The sequence below is a fragment of the Cryptomeria japonica genome, chromosome 8, assembly GCF_030272615.1.
Source record: "Cryptomeria japonica chromosome 8, Sugi_1.0, whole genome shotgun sequence".
Classification (NCBI taxonomy): Eukaryota; Viridiplantae; Streptophyta; class Pinopsida; order Cupressales; family Cupressaceae; genus Cryptomeria; species Cryptomeria japonica.
The window spans coordinates 201,066,269-201,092,476 of record NC_081412.1 but is presented as its reverse complement, the minus strand read 5'-3'; the positions used below and the strand labels follow the sequence as shown (position 1 = coordinate 201,092,476).

The window sequence follows — 26,208 nt, the reverse complement described above, 5'->3', positions numbered from 1 at the left end:
CTTTATATCTACTAAACTTACGTAAAATGATCATAGTTTTTGATAGAGGTAAAAGGTTGTAACTCTGCTGATATTATGCGGACAGTGGTTCTGCCATTGTTTTCCTTATTGTTCCTATGGGTCAGCCCCCTTGTTTTTTGACTGCTTTTAATATCAAAAACATTATAATATAATAACAACATAGTATAATATGATAATTATGTAATTCTTCTTTTAATTAATTAAATTATCCAGCCAATGACCCATTATCCATAAAAAACAAAAACATAGTTTAATATGATAATAGTAATATTATAATAATATATATAATAATAAATAATGACATGTAATAGTATTATTATTATTATATAGTTTACTTGAATATGTTTAATGCATAACTAAGCTAAGAATAAAAATATTGCTAAAACATAATATAACAATATATTATATTAATAAAATATAATAATACATAATGTTATAATAAAATGATATACTATGTACTACATAATATAATATATGCAATAATAATAATAATATAATATCAATATATAATATTTTAGTTAGTGGTTGCACTTTTAACTCATATTATATTTTCTCAAATCAAAAGTTACAATTTTCAATGTTATAATTTTTTTATATAGTTCGTAATCAATTTTTCCGTATTCTTCGCCCCTATCGGGTTGAAGTTATGAGCCAATTAGATTGAAGTAGAATAATTTTTCAATATTTTTTGTTAAAAAAATTGCATCTAAACTTTGGTGAAGTAAAAAAAAGTTCATATGAAAAAGAATTTTGATATGCGATTGGTTGAAAAGCACATTGATGTTTAGTTTCATTTTGTTTGAGATATGGTAGAGCACGGGAAAGTAAAATTGGAGAAGGTTGACACTTTGATGAATGTTGTAGATGCATTAACAAAACCAATGAGCATAGAGAGGTTCAGATGGTATTTAGAATCTATGGGCCTTGGCCCCTAGTAATTAAATTATGGTGTAGATACTTCCTTTGCTCTTGCAAGGTGTTTGACAAGTTGGAGAATGCTAGGAAAATGGTGTCTCAACCTTGCATTTACGTCAGTTTACTATTTATAAAAAGTTTACATTTGAGTATGAATTGGTTCGAAAATTTCCCAAAAGATACAAATTGGCTAAATAACCATATCGATAAATTTTTGTTATAAGATCATTCTTGGATTTGAAGATATCAAAGTTTTTATTTTTGAAAGTTGAGAATGAAAGTTTTGAAGTCAATTTTGAAGGCATTAGAGGCTTCAAAATGACTTGGAAGTGGTTATAATTAGCAAAGTTGGTTATAGCTTGTTTCAACACTTCATGAGCTTTCCAGTGCTTGAAATGGTTCATTAATCAGATGCTTGGTTCAAAAGTTATGACCTTTAGAAGATGGGTCCTGAAATAGAAAATGTAAAAATGTGGTGGACACATAAATGAGTTGTAAAAGGGGGCTGCACATGTTGGTGTGTGTTTTGACACATCATAGAGCATCTTCAATTGGAGATAAGTTGGGTGCCAATTTTTTGGGTGGTGTTAGCTCATGGTTTTCTAATACTATTTGATGGTTTCATGTACTGTATCTCCTATATATTAGGTGCTTGAGATGGAGGTTGTGTGTAAGAGCCTTATAGCTATCGAGTTACCTTTGAAACTCTGGTTGGTGATACTTTTGTGAGAAGCTTTCTATGCAAGTATATTTCATTATTTATTTCTAAATAATATATTGGGTAGCTTTTGGAGGGAAAAAACACAAACCTGTGTCACACTTGGGGCTAATTGGGTGTAGTCCAACTGAAGTTAGTTCGGCTAGACTATTTCCCTGCTACATGGCACTATCGTGGCACATAAATGGCTCCAATAGTTTGACCGAACTATTGATGCCATAATCCGAGGTTTTTGTGAGCACCCGAATACAAAAGAGTCAAAATAATTAAAAATCGTTCGACCGAACTCACCCATGTGGTAGATGATGTGGCAACCAAATCACCTATTTTGTCTTATTTCTGAAACTTTTCACTTCTGCACAATTTTTCTTCAGGCATAATATTTTTTTACAAAAATAAAAAAAAATCCTTTTGTAGAGCTCGAAGTCACGAATCTGGACATATAATTTTTTTTAATATTTTGATTAATTTTACTATTTTTTATTTTTTAAACATTGCAAGTAGGTTTTTTAAGTTAAAAAGAGGTCGATTTGAAATTAAAAAGAAAATATTAAATTATATTAAAAAAATTAAATATATATATTTTTCACTAGATGAGAGAATCTTCTCCAAAAGAGTATAATTTTTTTTGATAATGATAAATTTAGTAGACAAAAGGTGACATTGAATGAAAACTACCAAATTCAGCTATGTTGGACTTTAAACTATTATTACGAGAAAAATAAACGTCAATTTTTTTTTTAAACATTGCATATATATGTCCTCTATTTGAAAAAAAGAAAAAAAGAAAAAATAAGTTCATTTTCATTTTGTTTGGTGATGCTGACTAGAACCCCTAATTTTTCAGCAATAAAAAATCTGACTTTGAATGTATAAAAAAAAGTCAATTTTTTTTTTAAATTTTAAAAAATAACAGGCATAAATTTCATTAATATTTCTATATTTGATCAGTTTATATCATTTTGAAATTCAATTTAAAAATGTCACTTTTATGTGGTCGAAGTTAAACAATTTTAGCTGTGTTGGCCACTTCCTTTATAAAAGTGTGACACAACATTGTGCTTTTACCTGGAGTGTGGAGTTCTTCTACCAAAAGGGTTTTTCCTAGGATATATCTTGTGTTTATTATTAATCTATTTTCATGTTGTATATCTCCTTCTGTATGTATTTCTTATTCTATAACAGTTGAGGATTTGTAAAAAAATTATGTTATCTCCCCCACTAGATTGGTGTTACAAAGCGTTTTAGCCCTTTTTCTTTGTTTCATTTCCAATACCTTTAATAGGCCACCCAAAAATCATTTCTTGATTAAAGCCTTTTCTAAAGACCCCATTGAATGCTTTGGCTCATGTAAATCTAAAAATGGATGCAGTGTCTGAATTTACTCTATATTTGTGATTAGTATGTATAAGCTCATCTCCATTGACCCACTAAATCACATAGAATATCATCCTACTTTTTATTTTAAATAGACATCACATTATTTTTTCTCATATCTCTTCAAGGAATGCCTTTTGTCTCTGCGTGTACCTTAGATAAATAGGAGCATCCATTCTCTTTTGCATGCCAAAATAAGATTGTGACGTTTTAGAGATGCTCATATCATTCCATAGGAAGATTGTGAAGAATTTCACAAAGTAGCAGTCTAGCGAAGAGTGATTCATTTGTTAGATTCATCAAATTTCGTCACTTTGGTTGAGAAGCTACCATCTTTTTCCTCATTTCACTTTGGATAATAATTTAGGGCATCATCGTTGAAATAATCCACATTCTCCACCTTGTCTCGAAACGATTCTCCCATGTCAATAGCAATCTCCATTTTATGTCTATTATTGTGTTGGCCAACTCACCCACATCCTTGTTGCCATTCCTATATATACGATTTATCAAGTATTCATCTAATCCCGACGCCAGTGAAATGATATTTGTTTGAAAGACCGTTTAGTCTCCATTTTTGTGATTTTTTTTTTGGACTAATCATGTTAACAATTATTTACCAAATCTCCCTCTTTTGCCAATTTCCTCAATTCTAGATTGGAGCAAATTTGTAAGCCTAGAAGGAGAGCTTGTAGTTTAACTTCATTATTTATCTCTCTCTTTTTTTTAAATATGCTTTGTATTGAATCATCCCTCTCCAATGACAAATTATACATATAGACCCATACTCTCTTGGATTCCCTCTTGATGCACCATAAAATTTAGTTTATATCATCTAGCTCAAGGAATTTTTCACTTGGTATTTGTTCCCATCTTTCAAGATTCATCTCCTCCAATCCCCTTGATGAGAAGAGGATATTTTCACTTTTAACTCCATCTTGCCTAATCCTAATTGGATAATTAAACATCGTCAATGATAAAGAGAGGAGAGCAAGAGCTCAATAAGTGCTAAGAGCACATGCTCAATGTAGGTGTGGACTCAAGCCTTCTACTCTTGTGATTGCTATAAACACCCCAAGAAACCATGAAGATAATAACATGTGAAATAGTCACCCCTCCACCTTGATCATCTATTGATTAAAAAACCTTAAATAGTCATCCACCTCATCCACTTTCAATTTTTTGCCACCTCATCCACAATAGTAATCTTTCCACAATAGTGATTTGACTAGCATGACCTTAAATATTTTGTTTCTCTTTATTTAAGGCATACATACCCACATTCATAGATTTTAAATAATAGTAAATATTTTTATATCACTTTTTACCATGAGAAATGTGGTCAATATCTTCTAGGGTCTTTATTTTCACTCATTTTGAATAATCATTGCATGAAATAGACATGCAATACATTCAATTAATATGAAAAAACCAATAAAAGAAACCCTTCACATTAAAAAAGATGTTGTGTAGGCACAATAAATAAACCATATTCATAGAAACACAAAGATTTTTCTTTTTTAGGTGAGTACCATTTAGGCCAACCCACATGTTTGATGCTACCATCCATTCATGTGTAAATACAACACTCATAAAATATCAACCAAAAGTGTCTTAGATATACATAGCCTCTCTCCCCATTGCATATAATAATAAATTTTTACAAATACTACATAATCTTAGGTCCACTTGCTACTAGAAACAACATGTAATGGTACCATTGGTTGTTAGATAAACACAAATATTTATAGCCCATTGACCAAGTACAACACATATTGTCTCAACTAAAAGTAATGTAGTGCTTGACCAATAAAATATAAATATTTGTACCTATAAACCATTTAATAGTTCTTTTAGATTTTCTTTTTCTTTTTTTCTAAATTAGAAAACAATACTATTTAGTACAAAGTGTGATCTATAGTTCTACCAAGAAGTCTCATGTTGTGGCTACGCAAACATAATTTTTTTTCTTTTACCTTAAAAACTTGATATTATTTGCACATCAAATAATTAATATTTAATAATAAAAATGCACATGACTATAAGATCACATGAAAATTATTGTGAGAAAATAAATTGCAAACATAGTAAACAAAAGAAGCATAATGACAAAGGCGAAGAGTGATTGCTATACTCAAAAAATATGTTTTTTTGGCTTCACATAAAATTTGTGGAATATAAAATAAAAAGAGAATATAATATAATATAAAAGAAGATGGAAAGAGAACTCGTGGAAAAATTAAGTATAACATTGAAAAAATACAAATTCATTGTTTTCCTTTTGTAATAAGATTGTATATTTTTTTATAAAACTTGCCATAAATTTTTATTTTCCATATAATTATATTGGAAGTTTTGTATATATCATGTACTCTTAACAATTTTGGATGTTGTATGTGTGTACATTCTTACATTTGTAAATTTGGTTATTTTATCTCATAATTTATTTTAATACAAATAACTAAACAAAATTTAAAAATATTTTAAATTTGAATAATGTTAAAAACATGATATAAGTTTAAATAATTTTTATAAAAAAAAATTAAAGAACATTTTTTAAATAAAATAAAATCATTTTAATTGAAAAAAGACTTATTCAATCAATACTATAACACATGTATTAATTATATATGTTTATGCCTTTCCCTTTATCACCCAATAAATAAAATGGAATGCAACTTAAAAAAGATTATTTTAATTAAGAAAAGTTTGATACGTAATATTGTTGAATAAAATAGAATAATTCTAAATAAATGAAACTCTCCAAATAAAAGTAATTAAATCTATCATACTTATATTTAAAAAAATCTATGTAAAAGACATTTAGAAATATCATTTTCCAAACGTCTATTTTTATTGAATTTATGATTTTAGTAGAATAGATATCTTAACAATAATATCTATGAACATCTTTTACATAACTTTTTTAATGATAATTTATTAATAACTATTACCTATTCAATAATAAATATTTTTCTGATTTGATGTCAACTAAAAGCACAGGAAGAGATGTAGAAAATGAAAAATACAAAGGCATTCTTCCTCAGGGAGGCAAATGGAGTTGAAGTCTCAAAAAAAAACGTTGGAAGGCAACGGTTCCCTCCAATGCAAGGGTGGCTTTCAATCAAAAACTTGCACGTCATCCTCATTGCAAGTAAGACCAAATACTAGTATGTGTTTACCACGTCCATCTGAGATTGTCAACAAAAGGACAAAAGAAAGAGAAAAAACTTCACTTGGCTTCGACTGAACAATAATGCAGCGAAGTAAATAACAAGTTGGTGGGAAGAGAATAGAAATTGTTTGGTTTGGATGCGGGCAGACTTGAAGCCAAATTCATATCCCTTCCAACTGAACCACAATGGAAGTGATGAGACGCCTCAAGAGCATCGCCTCGGGTCGATCCTCTGTCTCCGATCAGGTAAAACTATATCACTTTTTACCAATGAAACGAATTTTGTCATTCAACGAGAGACTTGTAAATTATGGAATCTGTGCACCCAATGGAAAATTATTCGTGCCCAAGTTCGTTGCTTTAGCGGATCGAGACCATTTTGAATTGGATATGGTGATGGCTAGAACAAATTACCATTTTGAAGTGTTACATTAGGACTTTGGTTAGGCTAGGTAGAATCTGAATGGCCGTTTTGGTCTCATATGACCTTTGGATCGTTGTACAGTCATGGAGTTCAGTTTATTTGGTGGGTTTGATTCAGTAGCTCTCGGATGTGAAGTGGCAATCAATGGTTTTTGTTGTGAATTTCCTGCAAATATCTGACCAACGAGGTAGCCCTGTTGAGAGATGGAATCTTTGATTAATTTTCACAGCTTAAGCTTGACCCATGTTTATTTTTGTTTAATTCAGCCAAGTTCATTTGAATTAGAAAAGTCTGGATTTCACCATTTAGAAGTAGAATGGAACCTTGTGAATATGGGCCCTTTACCAAAAGACCAGACCGGAGTTGAGTCTTGCTTGACTGGAGTGAGAGACTTCGAAATTATGAATCCAAGCAATAAATGGATCCAGTTGTCCTAGTGGGTTCTCCCACCAGTGAAGTTATGTTCTTCTTGGTTTTCCAGCATACAGCGTTACACTCAATTTTGTATTTTGCTTCCAGGTTAAAAACTTAAATACCTCGGAGAGGTTGGGTTTTCGTTGACTTGTGAGGCTTAGGGTACAAACGCTAATTCACAATTATTAGGATGCTAGAGTTAAAAGGTCAGCTTAAAGAACTTCGCCAGCAGGGGTTGTGCAGTAGGCAGAGGGGGCCATTTAATCTCATGATCCAGAGGTCAACCCAATTGTATTAGGCATCAATCCAGCCTAGCCAGTGGTTAAAGCCCAATAGCTTCATCTCCACATAACTGACAAGAGGGTTTAGCATACCTGTGTTGGTCTGAGAGTAACATTTTAGTTATCCCATTGCTGTTCTCTTATGTTTTTTAGAGGTAGTGTTTTTTACTATTCTTTCACATCATTGTTTCATCATACCAAATACCAAATAGACCTGGGACTTTGGACTGTATCTGCAAACATAATGCCCTTGTACTCCAGGGAATGAATGGAACCTAAGACTTGGGACAAGTTGAATTTTTGATTAAATAGCATTATTATCCCCTATAGCAAATTTTAGCAATCTTATTTTATATGTTATACAATTTCCAGGGTGGAGATGCTGGCACAAAGCGAGCAAAGTTTGGACTGGAAGGAGAAGCAGACACTTTTGAATTGCCCCATGCTGCTGCAGGGACACATGAAGCAGACCAGCTACCAAAGGAGATGCATGGGATGAAGATTAAGGACGACAAGTTTGATCATGGCAGGAAGGTTGGTCACAATTTTTTTGGAGTTATCAATTGCCTTATTGTGGGAACATTTGAAACTGGTTCACTACCATCATGCCACATCCTCTGGGATGCCCAAATTTTTGACTTTCTAGAAGATAAGCATGCTTTATTGATGGGCACAGCCTCCATATTTATCAGTGTTCATCTGGATGATGTGCTTCACTCCTACATGTGCCCTTCTCTGCTCTCAATCGGTTGTACCTGTATTTATCTGAAGTTTTCCATTTCAATCATCAGCTGCATGTGCCTCTATTTCTGCTGAACTCTCTGATATGCCTTCTCTGGATGCAATTGTATTTCTTAGATATTAGCAGCATATGATATTATGTTGCAATTTCTCTTACAAGTATAGCATGTAAACTCCCTTTCTATTCTTCCCTTCGTTGGTTTCTGTGTTCTCTACTCACATCTTACACTTGAAGCATTGCAATTGGCAATTATTGATAATTTGAATTTTAAGAAACAAGCTGTTTCTCAGTTTGGATGTGATTACAATCTTATATGCAACCACTACATAGTTTCAGAGATTGTAAAGATCTCTACCATCTAGACTCCACTTTCTCATGAAAATTGTAGTTCTGTTGAGAAGAAGCTGTAATAAATAGAATTTAGGGTATTATATCTTTGTCCTTGTCATGTCTTAATGGTTCCCCAAGGTGTGAATTAGCGTTTGTTCTTGTACAAATGACCAACAAACTTCCCACAGCTAGCTGGGAGGGATCCTATGAAGTCCATGACTGTTAGACAGTAAAGGAAAAGTCTCCCATTTCAGTTTATACATAAGGTAAGGAGCACACTCACAGCCCGGGAGTATACAACAAGCTTCTATGAGAGTAGTATTAGTTTTCACATGACTCCTGATATCCTGTCATTGAACAGGTGACGAACCATTTTCCGGTTGTTGGTAATGGGTGTATTACGTACTTGAACCACTAAAGGAACTAAATCCTAGCTTGCTTTTAGCTTCATGAACTATGTCTCAATTTATTGTTTGTTAGGCTTCCAGTTCATGTACATTTTTATTTTTGGTTTACCATCTTCTGGTGTGGTGCTGTATCAATTGATTTTGGACAATTAAAAACCTTAGGTTTCTGCTGAAAAGATAAAGATTTTTGGACAAGAACTGCATTTATAAACAAATATTAAATATAATAAAGTATTGATGTATTGAATTGTAGTTCATTATCCATCATTAGGATGGTGATCTAGTAAAACACAGGTTGGTGCTGCTTATATCGATCACTCCATTGCAATAACATGATGTCAAGTGGGCAAAAAACTATACCATGTGATCGAAACTAGCCATTACAAACTAGCTGTGACAGACTATATTTTAGTGCTAGAGTTTGCAACGCTTACAATTAATTGATTAACTTTATGAACTAATCAACTAATTATTGCATCATTGAGTCCATCCATCTAAGTCTAAGGATAATAGGTCTCCAAGTCAGACTTAAGCTCCATCCATCTTCCACGTTCAATTTATTAGGATGTTTCTCTATTTCTACAGCAGTCCTAAGCATGTGGTAGTGATCCTAAATCGAGATGACTTCACATTTTCTCTTTTGGATTTCACACTTGCATTTATGTTAAAATTAGAATAAATAACAGTACAAACTCGGTTTAAAAAACATGTGGAATGGAATAAAAATTAACAATAGGTGTACAATCCAGTATCCTCTCCAACAAATCTCCAGGAGCTAAAAGCCAAAGTCAACAGACCACAAAATTACATCAAAATACATCATACATTTGAAAAAGTAAAATATCATAAGCAACCACATGCAAAATTAGGCTGACAGGCTGTGAGAGCAATGCTTTGCACTACCACGATCTATGCTTCCCCTTCTAGAGGGGGCTGTTGCATTGCATATCTGGAGGAACCTGATTGACCATGCAAGGGGCATTGCCCCAGGGTGTTAGTTTTTGTGATCAGATTAACAATAATGAGCAGGAAATAATAATGCACAGTCACAAGAATCAAAGCACACAAATAGAAAGGGCACACAACACAAGTCTACCCTAGGAAAACCTCCCTCTTGGAGGAAAAACCCAGCAACAACAGATCCTCAGATCTGATTATTCATTATGAATAAAATTGCAGTCTTACAACACTTATCTCAGGCTGAATACATGTGCAGATATCTTCAGCTTCAAATGACCTTTTTGTAATCAGCATAACCGTGCCTTCTTCAGCATGAACAATAGACTTAAGTTCGCATCAATCAGAGCAAAGTTGCATCCATAGATCAGGTATCTTCACACCAAAGGAGAGCAGATTTATTTCGCACTGTTATTGCAGATCTGATTCGCATATATGTTAATTGTGTCAAGATGCATTCTATGTAGCTTTTATTTATGCATTCTATGTAGCTTTTATTTATGAGGATTGGTGCCTTATTGGGTCGGCCCAATAAGGCACTTTTTGGCGCTAAAGTCTTTGTACTTTTCCCACGTTATATGTGCAAGATAGGGTCGGCCCTATATCTCACTCCACGATTTATTTAGGTTCAGCCCTATCCTGGGCGCTAAGGTAGATGCTACAATCTCACACATTTGACCTTGCTTGCCGTGTGGAAGAGAAAGGGCCCAGCCCTATCCTAATTTGTGCACATAGATAGGGCCCAGCCCCATGTGCCCTTTTACATAAATACATTAGATGGAGATAGGGCCCAGCCCTATTTACATGCCTCCTTAATGAAGAAGGGCCCAGCCCTATAAGGATTTGGATGATGCCTTTAAGGCAATCCGAATCCTTTTTATTTTCCTATCCTAGTTACCCAAAAATAAAACAACACTCACTCTTAACTAGGGAGGAAAATAAATAGATAGCCAAATTCTCATGGACAAACCCATGGCATGAACATTTACAAGGTTTAGGATTAGGGCCCAGCCCTAATAGTACAATCAATATACAATTTGTGATTTGATCACGCAATTACATTACAATGAACCTTTACATGTTCTTCTCTTGCAATGCCTGCAGAGGATGAAGCCAACGCTTGATTACTTTACATTTTCCTGGGGACATGCATGTAACACCATGATCTTTCATCATGCATATCCGCAGAGGATGACAAAGACCTTTCCATATGCACACCTGCAATAATTAATACTCAAAGATATATATAACCATACAACATAAATCATGCACAACCGCAGAGGATACATAAGCTTCTTCACTGAGAGAACAACCTGTCACCTTGCACACCGCAGAGGGTGAACTCACCTTGCACTCCGCAGAGGGTGGACTCACCTTGCACTCCACAGAGGGTGAGAGAGAACTGCCACCTTGCACTCTGCAGAGGGTGGACTCACCTTGCACTCCGCAGAGGGTGGTCCCACCTTGCACTCCGCAGAGGGTGGATGATACACCCAGTGTATCATGGTTAGTATCATCATAAATAAACATTTTGCAATAGACAAGGAATATACATTAGATATATATTATCAGTTCCTCTATTAAACCATAATGATTAGAACCCAAGAATGAAATGAGATATTAAAAGATATCAAGACTCCCTCTAAAACCCTATCTAAATAAAGAATTCGCATACCTGATGATTCATTCTTACTTACGAAGTGGACCCTTAGCATCTTAAAAGAGAGAAAGGTAGACTTTCATAATTAGTCCGATGACGAGAGTTGATTGAGGTAGGGCTTCTCAGGTCATGCATGAATGCTTTCTTCAGAGAGACATAATCTGAAAACATTATCTTCAAGAGTAGACATTAGGTTACCTTAGAGACATGATATAGTAAAACAAAACACCAACCCTTACAAACCCTCAACACACAGATTCAGACATATAGATAAAAGACATTTACCTATACTCGGATCCTAATACACATCCATATCTATACACTATCACTATTCAGCCATGAATACATTGAATATATAAGTGATAGCAGGTATATGATAGCAGAAATATATAAGGATGATAGCAAGTATCAAAATAAGGTAAGTTTTAAGGTAGCTTCAAATCACCTACAACTTCACTTACCTATCTCCCTTGAAATAAATTGAGATTCATCACCTTTGAAGGTTCTAAGATACTAAGAGGATGAGGAATCCATTGATGCAGATGAAGGACCTTGACTGTGCATGTAATCATCTGAAAACCCTAGCTGTCACACAGAAGTCCAGGCTGTAAATCTGATCACTACACATGCAAACCTAGGCTCTGATACCATGTTAGTTTTCGTGATCAGATTAACAATAATGAGTAGGAAATAATAATGCAGAGTCACAAGAATCAAAGCACACAAATAGAAAGGGCACACAACACAAGTCTACCCTGGGAAAACCTCCCTCTTGGAGGAAAAACCCAGCAACAACAGATCCTCAGATCTGATTATTCATTATGAATAAAATTTCAGTCTTACAACACTTATCTCAGGCTGAATACATGTGCAGATATCTTCAGCTTCAAATGACCTTTTTGTAATCAGCATAACCGTGCCTTCTTCAGCATGAACAATAGACTTAAGTTCGCATCAATCAGAGCAGAGTCGCATCCATAGATCAGGTATCTTCACACCAAAGGAGAGCAGATATATTTCACACTGTTATTGCAGATCTGATTCGCATATATGTTAATTGTGTCAAGATGCATTCTATGTAGCTTTTATTTATGAGGATTGGTGCCTTATTGGGCCAACCCAATAAGGCACTTTTTGGCGCTAAAGTCTTTGTACTTTTCCCATGTTATATGTGCAAGATAGGGTCGGCCCTATATCTCACTCCACGATTTTTTAGGTTCCGCCCTGTCCTGGGTGCTAAGGTAGATGCTACAATCTCACACATTTGACCTTGCTTGGCGTGTGGAAGAGAAAGGGCCCAGCCCTATCCTAATTTGTGCACATAGATAGCGCCCAACCCTATGTGCCCTTTTACATAAATACATTAGATGGAGATAGGTCCCAGCCCTATTTACATGCCTCCTTAATGAAGAAGGGCCCAGCCCTATAAGGATTCGGATGATGCCTTAAGGCAATCCGAATCCTTTTTATTTTCCTATCCTAGTTACACAAAAAAACAACACAGGGATCAATGAGTGTACAGAGGTGCTCAACCTCCAATAGCACCTTCTTAGCCTACACTTGAATTTCTAGCTAGGCATTAGAGATAACATAAACCTTATCAGCAATTTTAAATATAGTTCTACTCTTTCTTGATCCGACACTAAAGAATTTTTGTCTTTCCAAAGCTAAATTTTTTTTTTCAATGCAAAATCATGCCATTCTATAGTTTTCATGTAACTAGAAATAATCCCAAGAAAAACAATATGAATATAACAATCACCTGTGATGGCAAGGTCATCAACATAGACAACTGGAATTACAATGTCATCATCATTGCTTTTGACATATGGATCAGAAAGACTTCATCTAAATCTAAAATCTCAAAGTTTTTAATTTTTTTTGGTACCAAGCTCATGAAGCTTACTTGCTGCTCAAGATGATCACTAGAAGGTACCCAAAATCCTTCAGGGTGCACCATAGAGGCCTTGACCAAATCTCTTTTCAAGAAGACACTATTCTTATCTATCTGATATACCTTCCAATGAAACTGGGCTGCTATGGAGAGAAACAACTGAAATGTGGCCATCTTTGTTGTAGGAGCAAAAGTCTCCTCATAGTCTATCTTAATATCTTATCTTATTGTGCATATCCTTTTGCAACAAGACATGCCTTGTACTTGTCCAAATTACTGTCGACTTTACATTTGATCTTATATACTCATTTGCATTTAATGAGATTTTTTCCAAGAGGCAATTTGACCAACTTCAAGGTATGATTTTTCAGCCAAGTATCATATCCAACCTGCATGGCAGCCTCCCATTTAGGTTTACCTTTCACTTTTGCATACCATTGTGGTTTAGGCACTATGAAAAGGTCAGAAAGGAGAGGAAAATGGACATGCTCATTTGAACCAACAACCTATTTCCTTGCTTGTTAGGGTCATGCATTTGATTGAGGAAGTTCATCCTCCTTTATATCTCTAAGAGTAGAATAATACCACTTGGGTCTTTGCTGAAGTGTGACTTGAGATTCATGTGATAGAGAAAATACATCTGGAGTTGAATTCAACTGAGATTTTTGTATTTGATATACTAGAGGTGCATGGAGAATATTAGCGAGAGGCTGATACACTAGTGACTATAATGGAGTAAAAAAATAATTAGAGCCTTCATCTTTCAAAAGAATCAAAGTACTAGTTCTAGACTAATTGTTGACAACTTGTTGGTTAGGGTTATAACTTATAATCAAAGATTAATTATGTTTATGTGGAGAATAAAAGACAGAGAGTTTAAATGGAGAATAAAAGGCAAAACAAAATGATGAACAAGGGGTAGCCAATGGGAGATAGGAAAACACCAACTGTAAGGAATTGACGATCTGTTGAAATAACATAGTCTGCCACTCTTGCACTATGAGATAAGATGTAAATCTGTTGGAATCTGGGAAATAGGGGAACTCAATAAGAATATGAAGATCAGGTGATTTGCCCAATAGTTGTAGAAATGTCCCATAAGTTGTGAGAAGGGGTCCAATCTGAGCATTAGAAGTGCCCAAGATAATGAAATCATTCAACTCCAGATAGAGGTCGATACTGTTTATTATAATTATGCATGATAAAGGATGATGAAGCTGGTAGGAAATAGCAAATTTAAATGAAGGTACCTCCTAGACGCTCATCTGCGCTTGACACCACAAGTATCTGGAATGCACATATGAAGCCAACAGTTTCACCTTGGTTCAAAGGCTATCATGACTCAGGCAGGTCACACACTTGGAACCATTAAAATAACTCGAGGTACAAGTTTCATGCCGATTACAACCTGATAATGTACATTTAAGCTGTGCCAAGGGGAAAGTTGTTTAGGTTCCAATACTTGTGCAAATAAGCATGGATTGCATGCAAGGAATTATAAATTTAGAAGGCTTAGAAAGGCTATAAACTAGAAGATTGAGTGGCTGGAGGGGACTCGGGGTTGCTCAAGTTCAGAGTTCTTACCTTCAGATCAACCATAATATTTCTTTTCCTTTATCATTGTTCTTGAAACTCATAAACCCATTTTCTGCATTTCTTAAACCGTTCACAAATCCTGTTATACTAGATCTTGGGTGTTTTTTTAACCATCATGGTCTTATAAGATAGAGAAATTTTGAACTCCTGCATCTTAGGAGTGTCCATGTTCAGACAGATTTCTTTTTAAGATCGAATTCTGAGTAAAATTCAAGATAAGATTTATGATTTTTTAGGTACTATTTGGAAAATCAAGGAATCCAAAGACCCATAAACTAGAAATCACAAGAGTTGTGAGATCCACAAACTGTCCAGCAAAATAAAATGCATCCTAAATCTGAGTTTCTGTATAACTTTTGCCCCTGAGAATCTTGGTTTTTGTAAAACTTTTTCTCTTCAGAATCTAAGTTTCTGTAAAAAAAATTAATTTTCCTTTAAAATGAGAGATTTATATTTATGAAGCACAATAAAATTTCTGTCCATGAAAGAAACAATTTCCTCACATTTTTCTCAGGTTCTACAGTGATGGGGATGATTTTCTTGAAAATCTTTTCAGATCATACAGAATGCTTTGGTTCAGGTTAGTTGGGTCAGTACAAAGGTTGCAATTTCACAGGAAATGATTTAGCTTGCGAGGATACAATTAGTATTGATAAAGACTTAAAGCTGATAGTATCAAAGTATTGGCATGCAGGACACCAAAGTGCATCCATGTTGTCATTATTTGTTGAGGTTCCACTTCCGATTGTATGATAAAGATTTATGCCTCAAACAAACACCAAACACTGCATTTTTAGTACATTTTAATGACAGGCCTGACATTGATTTTATGCATATTGGAGCCATGGCCATATGTTGGATATAAACTACATGGAAATGTGAAATGCATGAACTTTATGGTTGGTGGGTACTTGATTTTGGCAGATACCCAATATTAACAGTTAAAAATGGTGGCAAGTTATTTTTTTTCTAATATTTACAAGTGACATGATCTATAATTCTACAATTGTCAATTTCAAGAAGATGGATTGCAGCAGGAAGAGGGAATATGAGGGAGACTAATCACTTTGATGTTTCATAAAGAGGAAATACAAGTAAACTAATCACTATGATGGTTCACAAGGAGGGAATACAAGGGAAACTAGGCACTATGAAGCCTCGATATTATGTATAACTGTTTCCTTGTATGGACAGCCCATATAAACAAACTCATCGATAAGTTGATGGAGACTAAGTGTTACAGGAGGCAACAGTGGCTTTGTAGTGGAAAGGAACAATTTTCTTCTTTATTTATCCTTGTTCACAATTGAAGGGATGGCATGCTACAAGTTAAAACTAATAGTCTTCAGTGTTTGACTATAGGTTATTTCATCATGGTCTCTATGGTGCAGGATGAAAATTGAAGGAAGGTCAACAACAAGAAAAGGCACATTTGTAATGGAGACTGATTTGAAAAAACTGAGTAAACTGCTGGCCATTATAATGATTTCCAAAGAGTAAGATATCACGAGCTTTTTTGTTAACTTTTATAAAATATCAGCAGCATGCTTGAACATGTTCAGTGATGCAAGATCCACACGTGAGTTATGAAATTAAGAAGTAACAGTTTCTTCTCAAAATATGTAAAAAGTATTACCATGATTTTGACTTGTGTTAGCTCTCAGATTTTGTTACAGGACAAATCAAAATGGAATAGTGTATGGAACTAATATTCCTTCTTTATTATATGAGCAGGTTCCCCTCTTCAATGTTTACAGCAAAAGAAAGAGATTTACAAAATGTAGCAGAAAAAATATTTGTTTTGCATTATTGATATTCAGTTATAAGTTGAACTGCAAAAAAAATGTTTGCATGCTTCACAAAGTAAATATAGGGCAGTATTACATATGCAACTTAAATAAAGAAATGAACTGACAATTTAACATAATTGACTATCAGATTATTTCATGAATGCCTAAGATGTTCCATCAATAACAAATAATGAATAAGATAATAGACATATAAAGCAATTTAGAGACAAAGTTGAACATTCACTATAACTTAAGGAGAATTCAAACTTCCTTTATTCACACAACAAAATTTTGAACTGCAAAAAAGCCCATCAATTTAAATAGACCGGCAGTTATATAACTGCCACAACCAATTTTTTACACTGTAAAACATAAGTGAAAAGTAAATTCAAGTAAAAGCTCTTATATCACCCTATTGATTGACTCATCTCAAATTGTGCCTATGAGGTGGCATCATATTTTGAGCTATCATCTTGGGCAAGGTGTTGCTCTTGTCTCATCTCCATCATTAGGATTAATAATTCAATTACAATAGCCTGCTAACATGCTGAATCCTTCTTCAACCAGTAATTTTGGATATCCTCCATAACATCCTGAACTTAATCTACATCTAAGATTTAGCATGCTGGGTCGGATTATCCCATTTGAAAAGGCAGTTTGAAAATTTATACTCCAGAGAATCAGGTTTTTCATTTCTTTTGCCTGCCTCATCAATCTACTGTGAAGCATCCATTAAGTTCTTGAGGGAGTCTATAGAAACTGGTAGACTTTGCTAGAGCCTCCCTATTATACTTATGATAATTCACAGGAATTGGGACTTTGGACACTTTGATCTTAGACATTGTTGATTAATCTGATGTGACTCAGAGGGATTAAGTTTCAATAGACCAATCTTTGCAAATTCCTGGGATTTGACGTGGCTTTTGATTTTTTAAACTCATCCACTGTTGACTATAACAACCTCAATGGCACTTTGAGAAAGAATTGAGAAAAGGGATTTAAAGGTTTGACAGAAGAAAGGGCGACAAAAGGACTTTGGGCTAGCTCTTGAGGATTTTTAGTTGTTACCTCAAATTCATTGTTGGATACTGTTCTCTGGGGATGCATCCTGGGATAAAATGGTCCAAACACAGAGTAGCGATGGTGGGCTAGGGATGAAACACCCCCCCTCTCCCCCCCACCTGGCCCTTTGGATGCCGCTTGCAGGGAGGCCATCCCTGGGACAGACTTGCAATGCAGGGGATGTTCCCCTCTGGAGGGGGTGTTCCTCCTGGCCCATTTAAATAAAACCAAAAAAAGACATTTTCTAAATCACAGTTAAGCTCTGTAAATTATCTTTTCATAAATGTTTGTGACGTTTTGAATTCTCTCTACTATTTCCTAGGCAGTGAGCAAAGTGAAATAAAGAAGAAAATAAATAATTTATGAATTAAAAGAATGATGATATTTCACTTCTTCAATTATGCAGCCGCCTCCTTTGGCCCCCATGCTGTTTGTTACACAGCGACTCCTTTGCAACCTTTACTATCTTCTTCATTCAGTACGAAATTTTAAGAAAAAAATAAAAAAATCTGTAACTTAATGTCAGCTGATTTATTTTAAACCTTAGAATTTTAACTAGGTATAAGAATCAATCACTTCAAGTTTGATTTTTCTACCAATTCAATTAATTTATCATATATAAATTTATATAAATGATTAATTATAATTTATGTTTATTCAATATATTCTTATATATTAATAAATTTAATAATAAATATGTTATATATATCAATTGATTTATTATATATTTACATAATATATAACTCTTTTTTGGATTAAATTCCTTGGGGCTTTATTGGGCTCCCTACCTGAAAAGAAAATTAACTGCAATGCAAAATATAGGCCAATAGTTGAAAACCTGCCAAGCCCTATCAAGGCAACAGCAGCAGAGCAACACAAGACCAGAACAAAAGAAAACAAGCCCTAGAGAACCAAGAGACAAAAACCAGGCTAGATAAGGAAATAGACTTGAGCCAACCCCCCCAACCATTAACACCAAGACTGAAACCAAAAGTGATCATGCCATAGCCTAACCATCTTCACAAGAAGCACCCATTTAATAGACACCTTGCCTATGACCTCCATAGTTCCAAGTTACAACCAACACCATCTCCAGACTGGCTTGTGGGGTTTGACCCTAATTTGCCTAAGTCAAAATTTGGATCCCATGAATGTCCTCATTACTCACCTTTGACCAAAAAACCTTACTCTTATACAAATCAGGCAATGTGAAACAACTAGTGCCCATGATTTGCCAAAGCCAAAAATTGGATGCCATGAATCTCCTCATCACTCAGCATTGACCAAAAAACCTTACTTCCATACAAATCAGGCAAAACGAAAGAGCTAGTAACTAAATAATTGTAATGTCCCCTATTTATAGGCTGTCAATTCCCAAGGGAAACATACATTACTACCTAGTATATTACATTAATTCGGAGTAGATAATTAAAATTACCCATAATTCAACTTAATATTGTCATCACTCCAGTCCTAATTCCTAATTTCTTCTCATTCTTAATGTCAGAAGAGGGCATTGGCTTGTCTAGGGCACTATGACACCACCTCCCTAATTCAGCCCAGACGTCAGGAACATCCGTCCTTTCATCCTTGGGGCCCTTTTATCTTGGAGTGGATTTACTCTGCCTCTCCCTAACAGAACCTGTCTCCCTTGGGGAATTGAACTAGAATTGATTAAGTACTTAGACTTTGCATATATTTGTCTTTCAATTATTATGAATGTATATAAAATTAAGTATGACTGTCATTCATATCGCAGTCTATATTAATATTATTAATATTACTACTAAATTCTGCGTAAGAATATTATGAGGCTTTATATATTAAGCAGATCCCCATGCATACCACCAAGAACAAAGATGTTACTGCCTGTAACTTAATAACAGTTCTGATCTGATCTGCTCTGATTCATGGTAATGCCACTGGATGCTTTGATTCCTTTTTTTTTATATCTTTCAATTTGAGGGAGAGGTCACACCTCTTCATCATGTATGCCCTTTGGCAAGAGACATACCCTTTCACCAGGAGCACCCTTTGAAAGAGTGCAACTCTTCATTACTTCTGCCCTTTGAAATGGACACAACCTTTCACAATCAGATCTGCACTTCTTATTTAAATCAGATCTGTAATTATGAATTCCCAAATTATCCATCTCTCAAATGAGGTTCTCTTCTCCCTTTTATATCTCATGTTTGAGGGAATCACAATTTTTCATTCCATGTCTTTTGACCATTCATTAAGTTAAATTAAATTTTAATTATATTTAATTATATTCTTTTATATTTTAATTTAAATTTATTTTTATTCTTTTGAATTTTAATTTAATTATTATTAAATTCTATTTAAAAGTGGGGACATTACAATAATACCATCCATATGAGACACAACTTGATGATTAATTACATTCCTTAGGTTTAGGCAAAAAGCACAAATTTTTCATAGAATGGTTCACTGCGAAAAGTTGTTCCAACCATTGATTATGAACTGGCTTGTGGTGTTTGACCCTGATTTGCTAGAGCATAATATTGAACCCCATGAATCTCCTTAATACTCAAGCACAGATTGGATAGCCTTATTCCCATCCAAATTATGCAAGTTGAAATACCTAGCAACTTTAAGAATACAATCTGTATGAGACACAACTTGATGATTAATTACACTCCTCGTGTCCCAGTAAAAAGAATATAGATTTTTCCACAAAATGGTTCAATGCCAGATGTTGTTGTGAGATCAAATTTGACTCATTGATGAACCAGACAGAACAACAATGGGTGACCCTGAAGGAGTCGTCATCGAGTCCATCACCTCATCCAACTCTTTTCTGCAATGCAGCCCACAAAACCCCCTTTGTTGGAATGGATTTCTCAATCTTAGCCAAACAAATCTTTCATGAGAGTCTCCTGGGAATGTAGTGAACCTCCATTTTTCACATAATTCATCCCCAAGATGCTCTTTGTAATGTCCCCTTTTGTAAAGTGCCCTAGTTTGCCCTAGATGACAATTCTCAGCCAATAAGGGAGGGTTAGAGGGGGAGTACCTTTATCTCCTTAGAAGGGAAAACCTGCAAACAAGTTAGAAAATAACCTACAAATTATATTATATAAGTGAATAATAATTACAAACAACTATCTATGATGATATGTAAAGTAAGGAATGACTGATTATGGTACATAAAGTAAAGAATGATTGATTATGATGAAACGTAAAGCAATTTATAATTACAAACAACTTTATACGTAGAGATATAGATCATAACTTACTAATTGATTACAAGGTTACCTAACTAACTAATGAACCCCAACCATAGCAAGCTAGGATGGGTAACTTGATAGGGTGTCTTTACAACCGTCCCCCCTTAATCAAGCCATAGATAGGTAACTTGATAGGGTGTCTTTACAACTGTTCCCCCTCAATCAAGCCATGGATGGGTAACTTGATAGGGTGTCTTTACAACTGCTCCCCCTCATTCAAGCTACCTTCACCCACTCATATGATTCCATCCCTCACCATGGTAGAGAGGATAAGTATTTACCCCAATAGGGTGCCCTAAGTCTAACCCTCCTAAGCCCAAAGGCAGAACACCTTCGCCCCCCTTTGGCCTATTGTGGACCCTGCCATACATATGAGGTGGCGTGCTTAGGGGTGACCCCAACACTGCCCCCCTATTTAGGGACCCTTCCTTCTCTTACCATGATTGGGTAAATACATACATATAAATAAATTGTAAAGAACTTATATCTGTTATAACTTATAATTACTGGCAGCCATGTTCTTAATTCAGTAGTAATTACAGAAGTATAATATTGATCTTTAATATCTATGTAATGCTTAATTATTATTCAGTAAGTTAATTATCAAACAATGATTGATTATTCTAAAGATCAGATGTTCTGTATAACCAGGAAGGAGAAATGCCAGATCGGCTTTGTGCCTACTAATGCAATCATGGAAAGCTCTTACAGTTTGCTTGCCCTTTTATGTGTTTCGATTCTGCTGGAGTATTCTTTCCTTCTTCGATTCTTATTTCAGGTTTTTTGTGCCGATTTCCTTCTCTGTCCCTTTTCCTTCAAATGCTTGGAAGCTATTTATACCCCTCCATTCACAGTGGAAGGCCACCAATCAATGGGCATGACTTCAGTGGCACCGACCCCTTTAAAAGGTCTCTGCCTTTCCCTCTATTGTTATTGCTTAGTTGTGTCAATCATTATTGGTCTTTTGTTTAAGGATCCTATCATTAACTTAACTAATCATTCTTCAATCTGATTGTTTTTATTTAATGCAGTGATACCCTTAATTGCAATCATTATCGGTTGCTCATAATAAAGCTTGAATATCAATAATTATTAAATTGTTTTAATGTGAACACGATAATCAGAATATAATACAATAATAAATAGCATTATTAAGGATACATTCAAGACTCCTCTAACTATAATATGAGGGGGATATGACACTCTTCACCAAATTGAGCGAAATCAAATCCGGATAGTGAAATTTATTTCTCAGGCGATGGTCAGAAATATTCTTCCAGCAATAAGGATCATGCCTATTGACACCACACTGTTTCTTCATCATTGCACATACTGCCAATATGTCTACTGACACACTCAAAAATTCAAAATAACCACACATTCACTAAGATCAGCTACAAATGCCATGCAAGGAATGAACAAGCCAACTCATTAAATGAACCAATTTTGGCATGAAGAAATCTATGCAAGCTCACTGAAAAGAAACCACACACAACAATCCAAGTGGATGGGTTTTAGCACAAGCCAAACACACAATAATTAATTTAGTACCAAGGGGAAGAAGGGCCTAGCATCGAATAACATCAAGAATAAATAATCATGTCAGATGTGTATTGTCAAAGTACTTCTCAAGACACTACCATGCATCAATACAATCCCTAAATAGGCCAGAAAAAGTTTCTTGGTCTACACCATAATTGGCAAGAAAATCTGCAGCACCATTACCGAATCCATAACAATGACTGAAGCTAACAACATCAAAGTAGGAGCATAATTCTCTAGCTTCATCCAACAGGCTATAAATTTTCCAATTAGGACATGAACCTCAAGCAAGACCATCAGTAACATTCTTTGGGTCACCTTCAATCACCAACTTCCCACATTGAACAAAATCAAGCAAAAAAAGACATAAATCACAACCTTCAATCCACCTCATTATTGTCTTCAACCCAAGGAAGAAAGAACCATATTTAGTGAAACTAACCTCGGAATTCTGAATATGAGCACTGGCTCCTGTGAGATTGGGATTGCCATGAACAGCTTCATTGAAATTCATCTTTAAAAAACTCTGTTTAGGAGGCCAGTAAACAATTTGACATTCACTAACAGACTTGCAGACCATTTCCCACAAATTGGTATATATATAACTATATTTATTATTTATTTATTGTTAATTAATAATTTATTTAATTGTTCACATAAATTATAAATTGCAATTTGTTTTACTATTAATATAATTAATTTTTCAAATATTATATATCATTTTATCTGCTGTCCCCAAAATCTGGGATTTTTGTTGCCATCCCCGAAACCCATCCTTGCACCCCCCTGTGCCCCTGTTCTGAGATTCCGTTGAACGCTGTTGTTAGATGACTTTAAATTTAGTGGTAACAAGTTGATAATTAGAACTGTGAAGAAAATAGCTCTAAAAATAAAGTACTTAATTATCAGCAAGTGTTGCAGGTATTAGAATCAGGATCATTCATGTTTATCTTTGAGAGTCATGGTTGTTAGTATATACGTTGTGTTGCTATCATGTGTAGTTTTGGATAAATATACAATATACTGCCTGCAAATTAGAGACAAACCTGGAAAATGGCAAATATTATCTTCTTGTAAAATAGGCTGTATGTGACTATGTGAAAAATACTCTTTATGGAGTAGTGAGGTACAAAGCTGATCTTTCGACACTGTTAAAAAATAGTTGTAAGGAACCCTGAGGTCACTGTTAAGCAGTTGCCAGTCCATTTGGAAAACACTCTTTTAAGAATAAAAATTTGGGTGCTTAATGCTCCTATAAGGCTTACTGGCCAAGACAAGGCTTCAAAAAGTTAGTGTCATGGATGCTGCTTGCAGGCTTTGGTAGAGTTGAAATAGTTGGTCATCCTTTGAGACAGTCATCTGTCAAAACTCTTTGGGCATGGCTTGAAGCTGAATTTGATTACTTATTCACTGCTGGGGACCTTGAATGAGTATGGATGGTTGCAAACTTCTTAGGCATGCAATTCAGTCAGCTGCTGTTGGATTTCTTGGAAATTCATGTTGCAGTCCATCTCAAATGAGGACCCTTCCTTTTAGGTGTAAGGGGATTGAGTTCTTTTAAGTAAGAACTGGATATTGCGAGCCCTTACCTCTTCAGATACAGGGGCAAATGTTAGCTTTTCTAGATTTATAAGGAAGAGACTTCCCTTGTATACCTGTTCTTATATTGATATATTACTTGGTTCTATGTAATACAAGATGCATTTCTGCAAAAGTAAAGGTCCTCTTCTGGGAGATGCATAAATTCATAAAATTGATAATAGTTCAGTAGATCTTAATAATTATTACCAGAGGTCCCTATTGTAGCACATATTATCGTTAAATCTGGTCAGATTCACCAAAGCCAATATTGATATATTTCTTTGTTCCCTAAAGTAATGTGAGACACATTTCTTCAAAAAATGAAGGTCCCTGTCTCAAGAGGCATAATTTTTTTTTTTTGGTAACTCAGAGGTGTCCCCACAACTTAACCTGCGACCCTGTTACCAAGTCAGTCCAGGAAAGGTGAGACTAATCCTCTGGTCTGCGTGATAACCAGAATGGGCCCCACCATGTGCGTGGCTGGGTAAACCCGCTTGGGTATGGGGCGAGGCTCGAACCTGCGTCCGTCGCCTGGCTATCCACCAGCTCGACCAACCGGTCTACACCCCGGGGGCCTCAAGAGGCATAATTTAATAAAGTAGAACTTAATAATTAGATCTTTGGTTTCTAAATTCTCCCCTTGTTACATATTTACTACCATTTTAAGGAAAATTAGTTTGTGAATTTTCTACCAAAGGATTTTTTTTCGTTTTCCCAATAACTTGGTACATTAGAGAGTGAGGAGGAGAGGGAGATGCTTTTATATTTTGATCCCCTTTTAGTGGAACAGAAGTATTCAACTTTAAGACATACATCCCTGGTGTATAATTATTTTTAAGTTTATGGTTTGGAATCGCTAACTTGATTTTGTCAGATACAGGACATTGACAAATTGTGCTTTGTTAAGTACAGGAAATAACAGCAGCAATTGTTGATGGAAATGGAACGGAGACAGGCCACATAATTAGCACTACCATTGGAGGGCGAAATGGGCAACCAAAGCAGGTTAACGTGACTATCATCTCATCAAAACTTCCCTTGTTTCAATTAAATTTTTATGGTAATGATGTGGCTTTTTTCTCATGCTGGTATATGAAGCTTAGATCAACATGTCATTATTACTTCCTCAACAACAGGAAGCTAGTTATGAAATAAAACGGCCAGGATAGTTCAATGGAGTATTTACCAATATTTATTTATATTTGAATAAATAAGAAATGATGCTGATGAGATGAGCTCCTTTGATGTCAAAAACAAAATCTAGGACGATCATTTTTCCCTTGGTTGAATGACTATGATACATTCTTTGTGCTGATTTCTATTACCATGTTTTCATGGCAATAAGCATGTATACCAATACTAATTTGTATTTTTCCTGGGGCTAATCTTTACAGGTTATCAGCTACATGGCAGAGCGTGTAGTGGGCACTGGCTCATTTGGTATTGTATTCCAGGTAATTATTAATATAAGTTGTACCTTATTTTTAGATGCAAGTTTTGGAGTTCACTACAGGGAAAAGATGCTTGATTTCTGTTCTTTGTAGTTCTGTCTGCAAATCATAATTTTCAGTTCAAGTTTTGGACCTAGCAGATGAAGCAGCAGAATTGCAAGTGGAAACATCAATTTTCTGTTTTTTTTCTCTCTAATTTAAACAATAATTTTTCCCTAAAGTTTCAGCTTTCTTTTTGAATAGATTTCCTAATTATGGAACTTAATAACCTTTCCAATTTGTAAGATGAATTTGAATCATGCCTTGAACTCTGAACAATTTGCATTGGGAGTCTGTATTTTAGTTATTCAGATCTATCTTAGATAGAAAGTTCTATCGTTTTGATGGTTGATATAGTCTACTTTTGTAGTAAAAATTCTGTACTATTTTATTGCAAGGATAGAGTTCGAAGTCTGGTTTGTTCAACATACAAGTAAAAACTTACCCTGTAATATCATATATTACAAGGACAGAATTCCAGAAGTACTCTTTCCTTTGCTTTCTCTTAGAATGGGCACTATTGCAATTGACCATAAGGTACTCTCTGGAGAGGTTGCCTTCATTAGCTAATTATTCACTGT

At 34.9% G+C, this 26,208-nt stretch overlaps 1 protein-coding gene across 2 annotated transcripts in view; it reads left to right on the top strand.

The window, feature by feature from the left end:
* The first annotated feature begins 6,192 nt into the window (after window positions 1-6,192).
* The window catches only part of LOC131048344 (shaggy-related protein kinase epsilon), a 79,478-nt gene continuing 59,462 nt past the window's right edge, over window positions 6,193-26,208 (top strand). The window contains exons 1-4 of one of the 2 annotated variants that reach the window (XM_057982262.1): window positions 6,193-6,452; window positions 7,698-7,859; window positions 25,050-25,142; window positions 25,532-25,591. In XM_057982262.1, the coding sequence (XP_057838245.1) occupies window positions 6,393-6,452; window positions 7,698-7,859; window positions 25,050-25,142; window positions 25,532-25,591 (375 nt within the window). In that variant the 5' untranslated portion in view covers window positions 6,193-6,392. The remainder of the gene's footprint in view (window positions 6,453-7,697; window positions 7,860-25,049; window positions 25,143-25,531; window positions 25,592-26,208) is intronic. The other variant, XM_057982260.2, reaches the window with a different exon arrangement.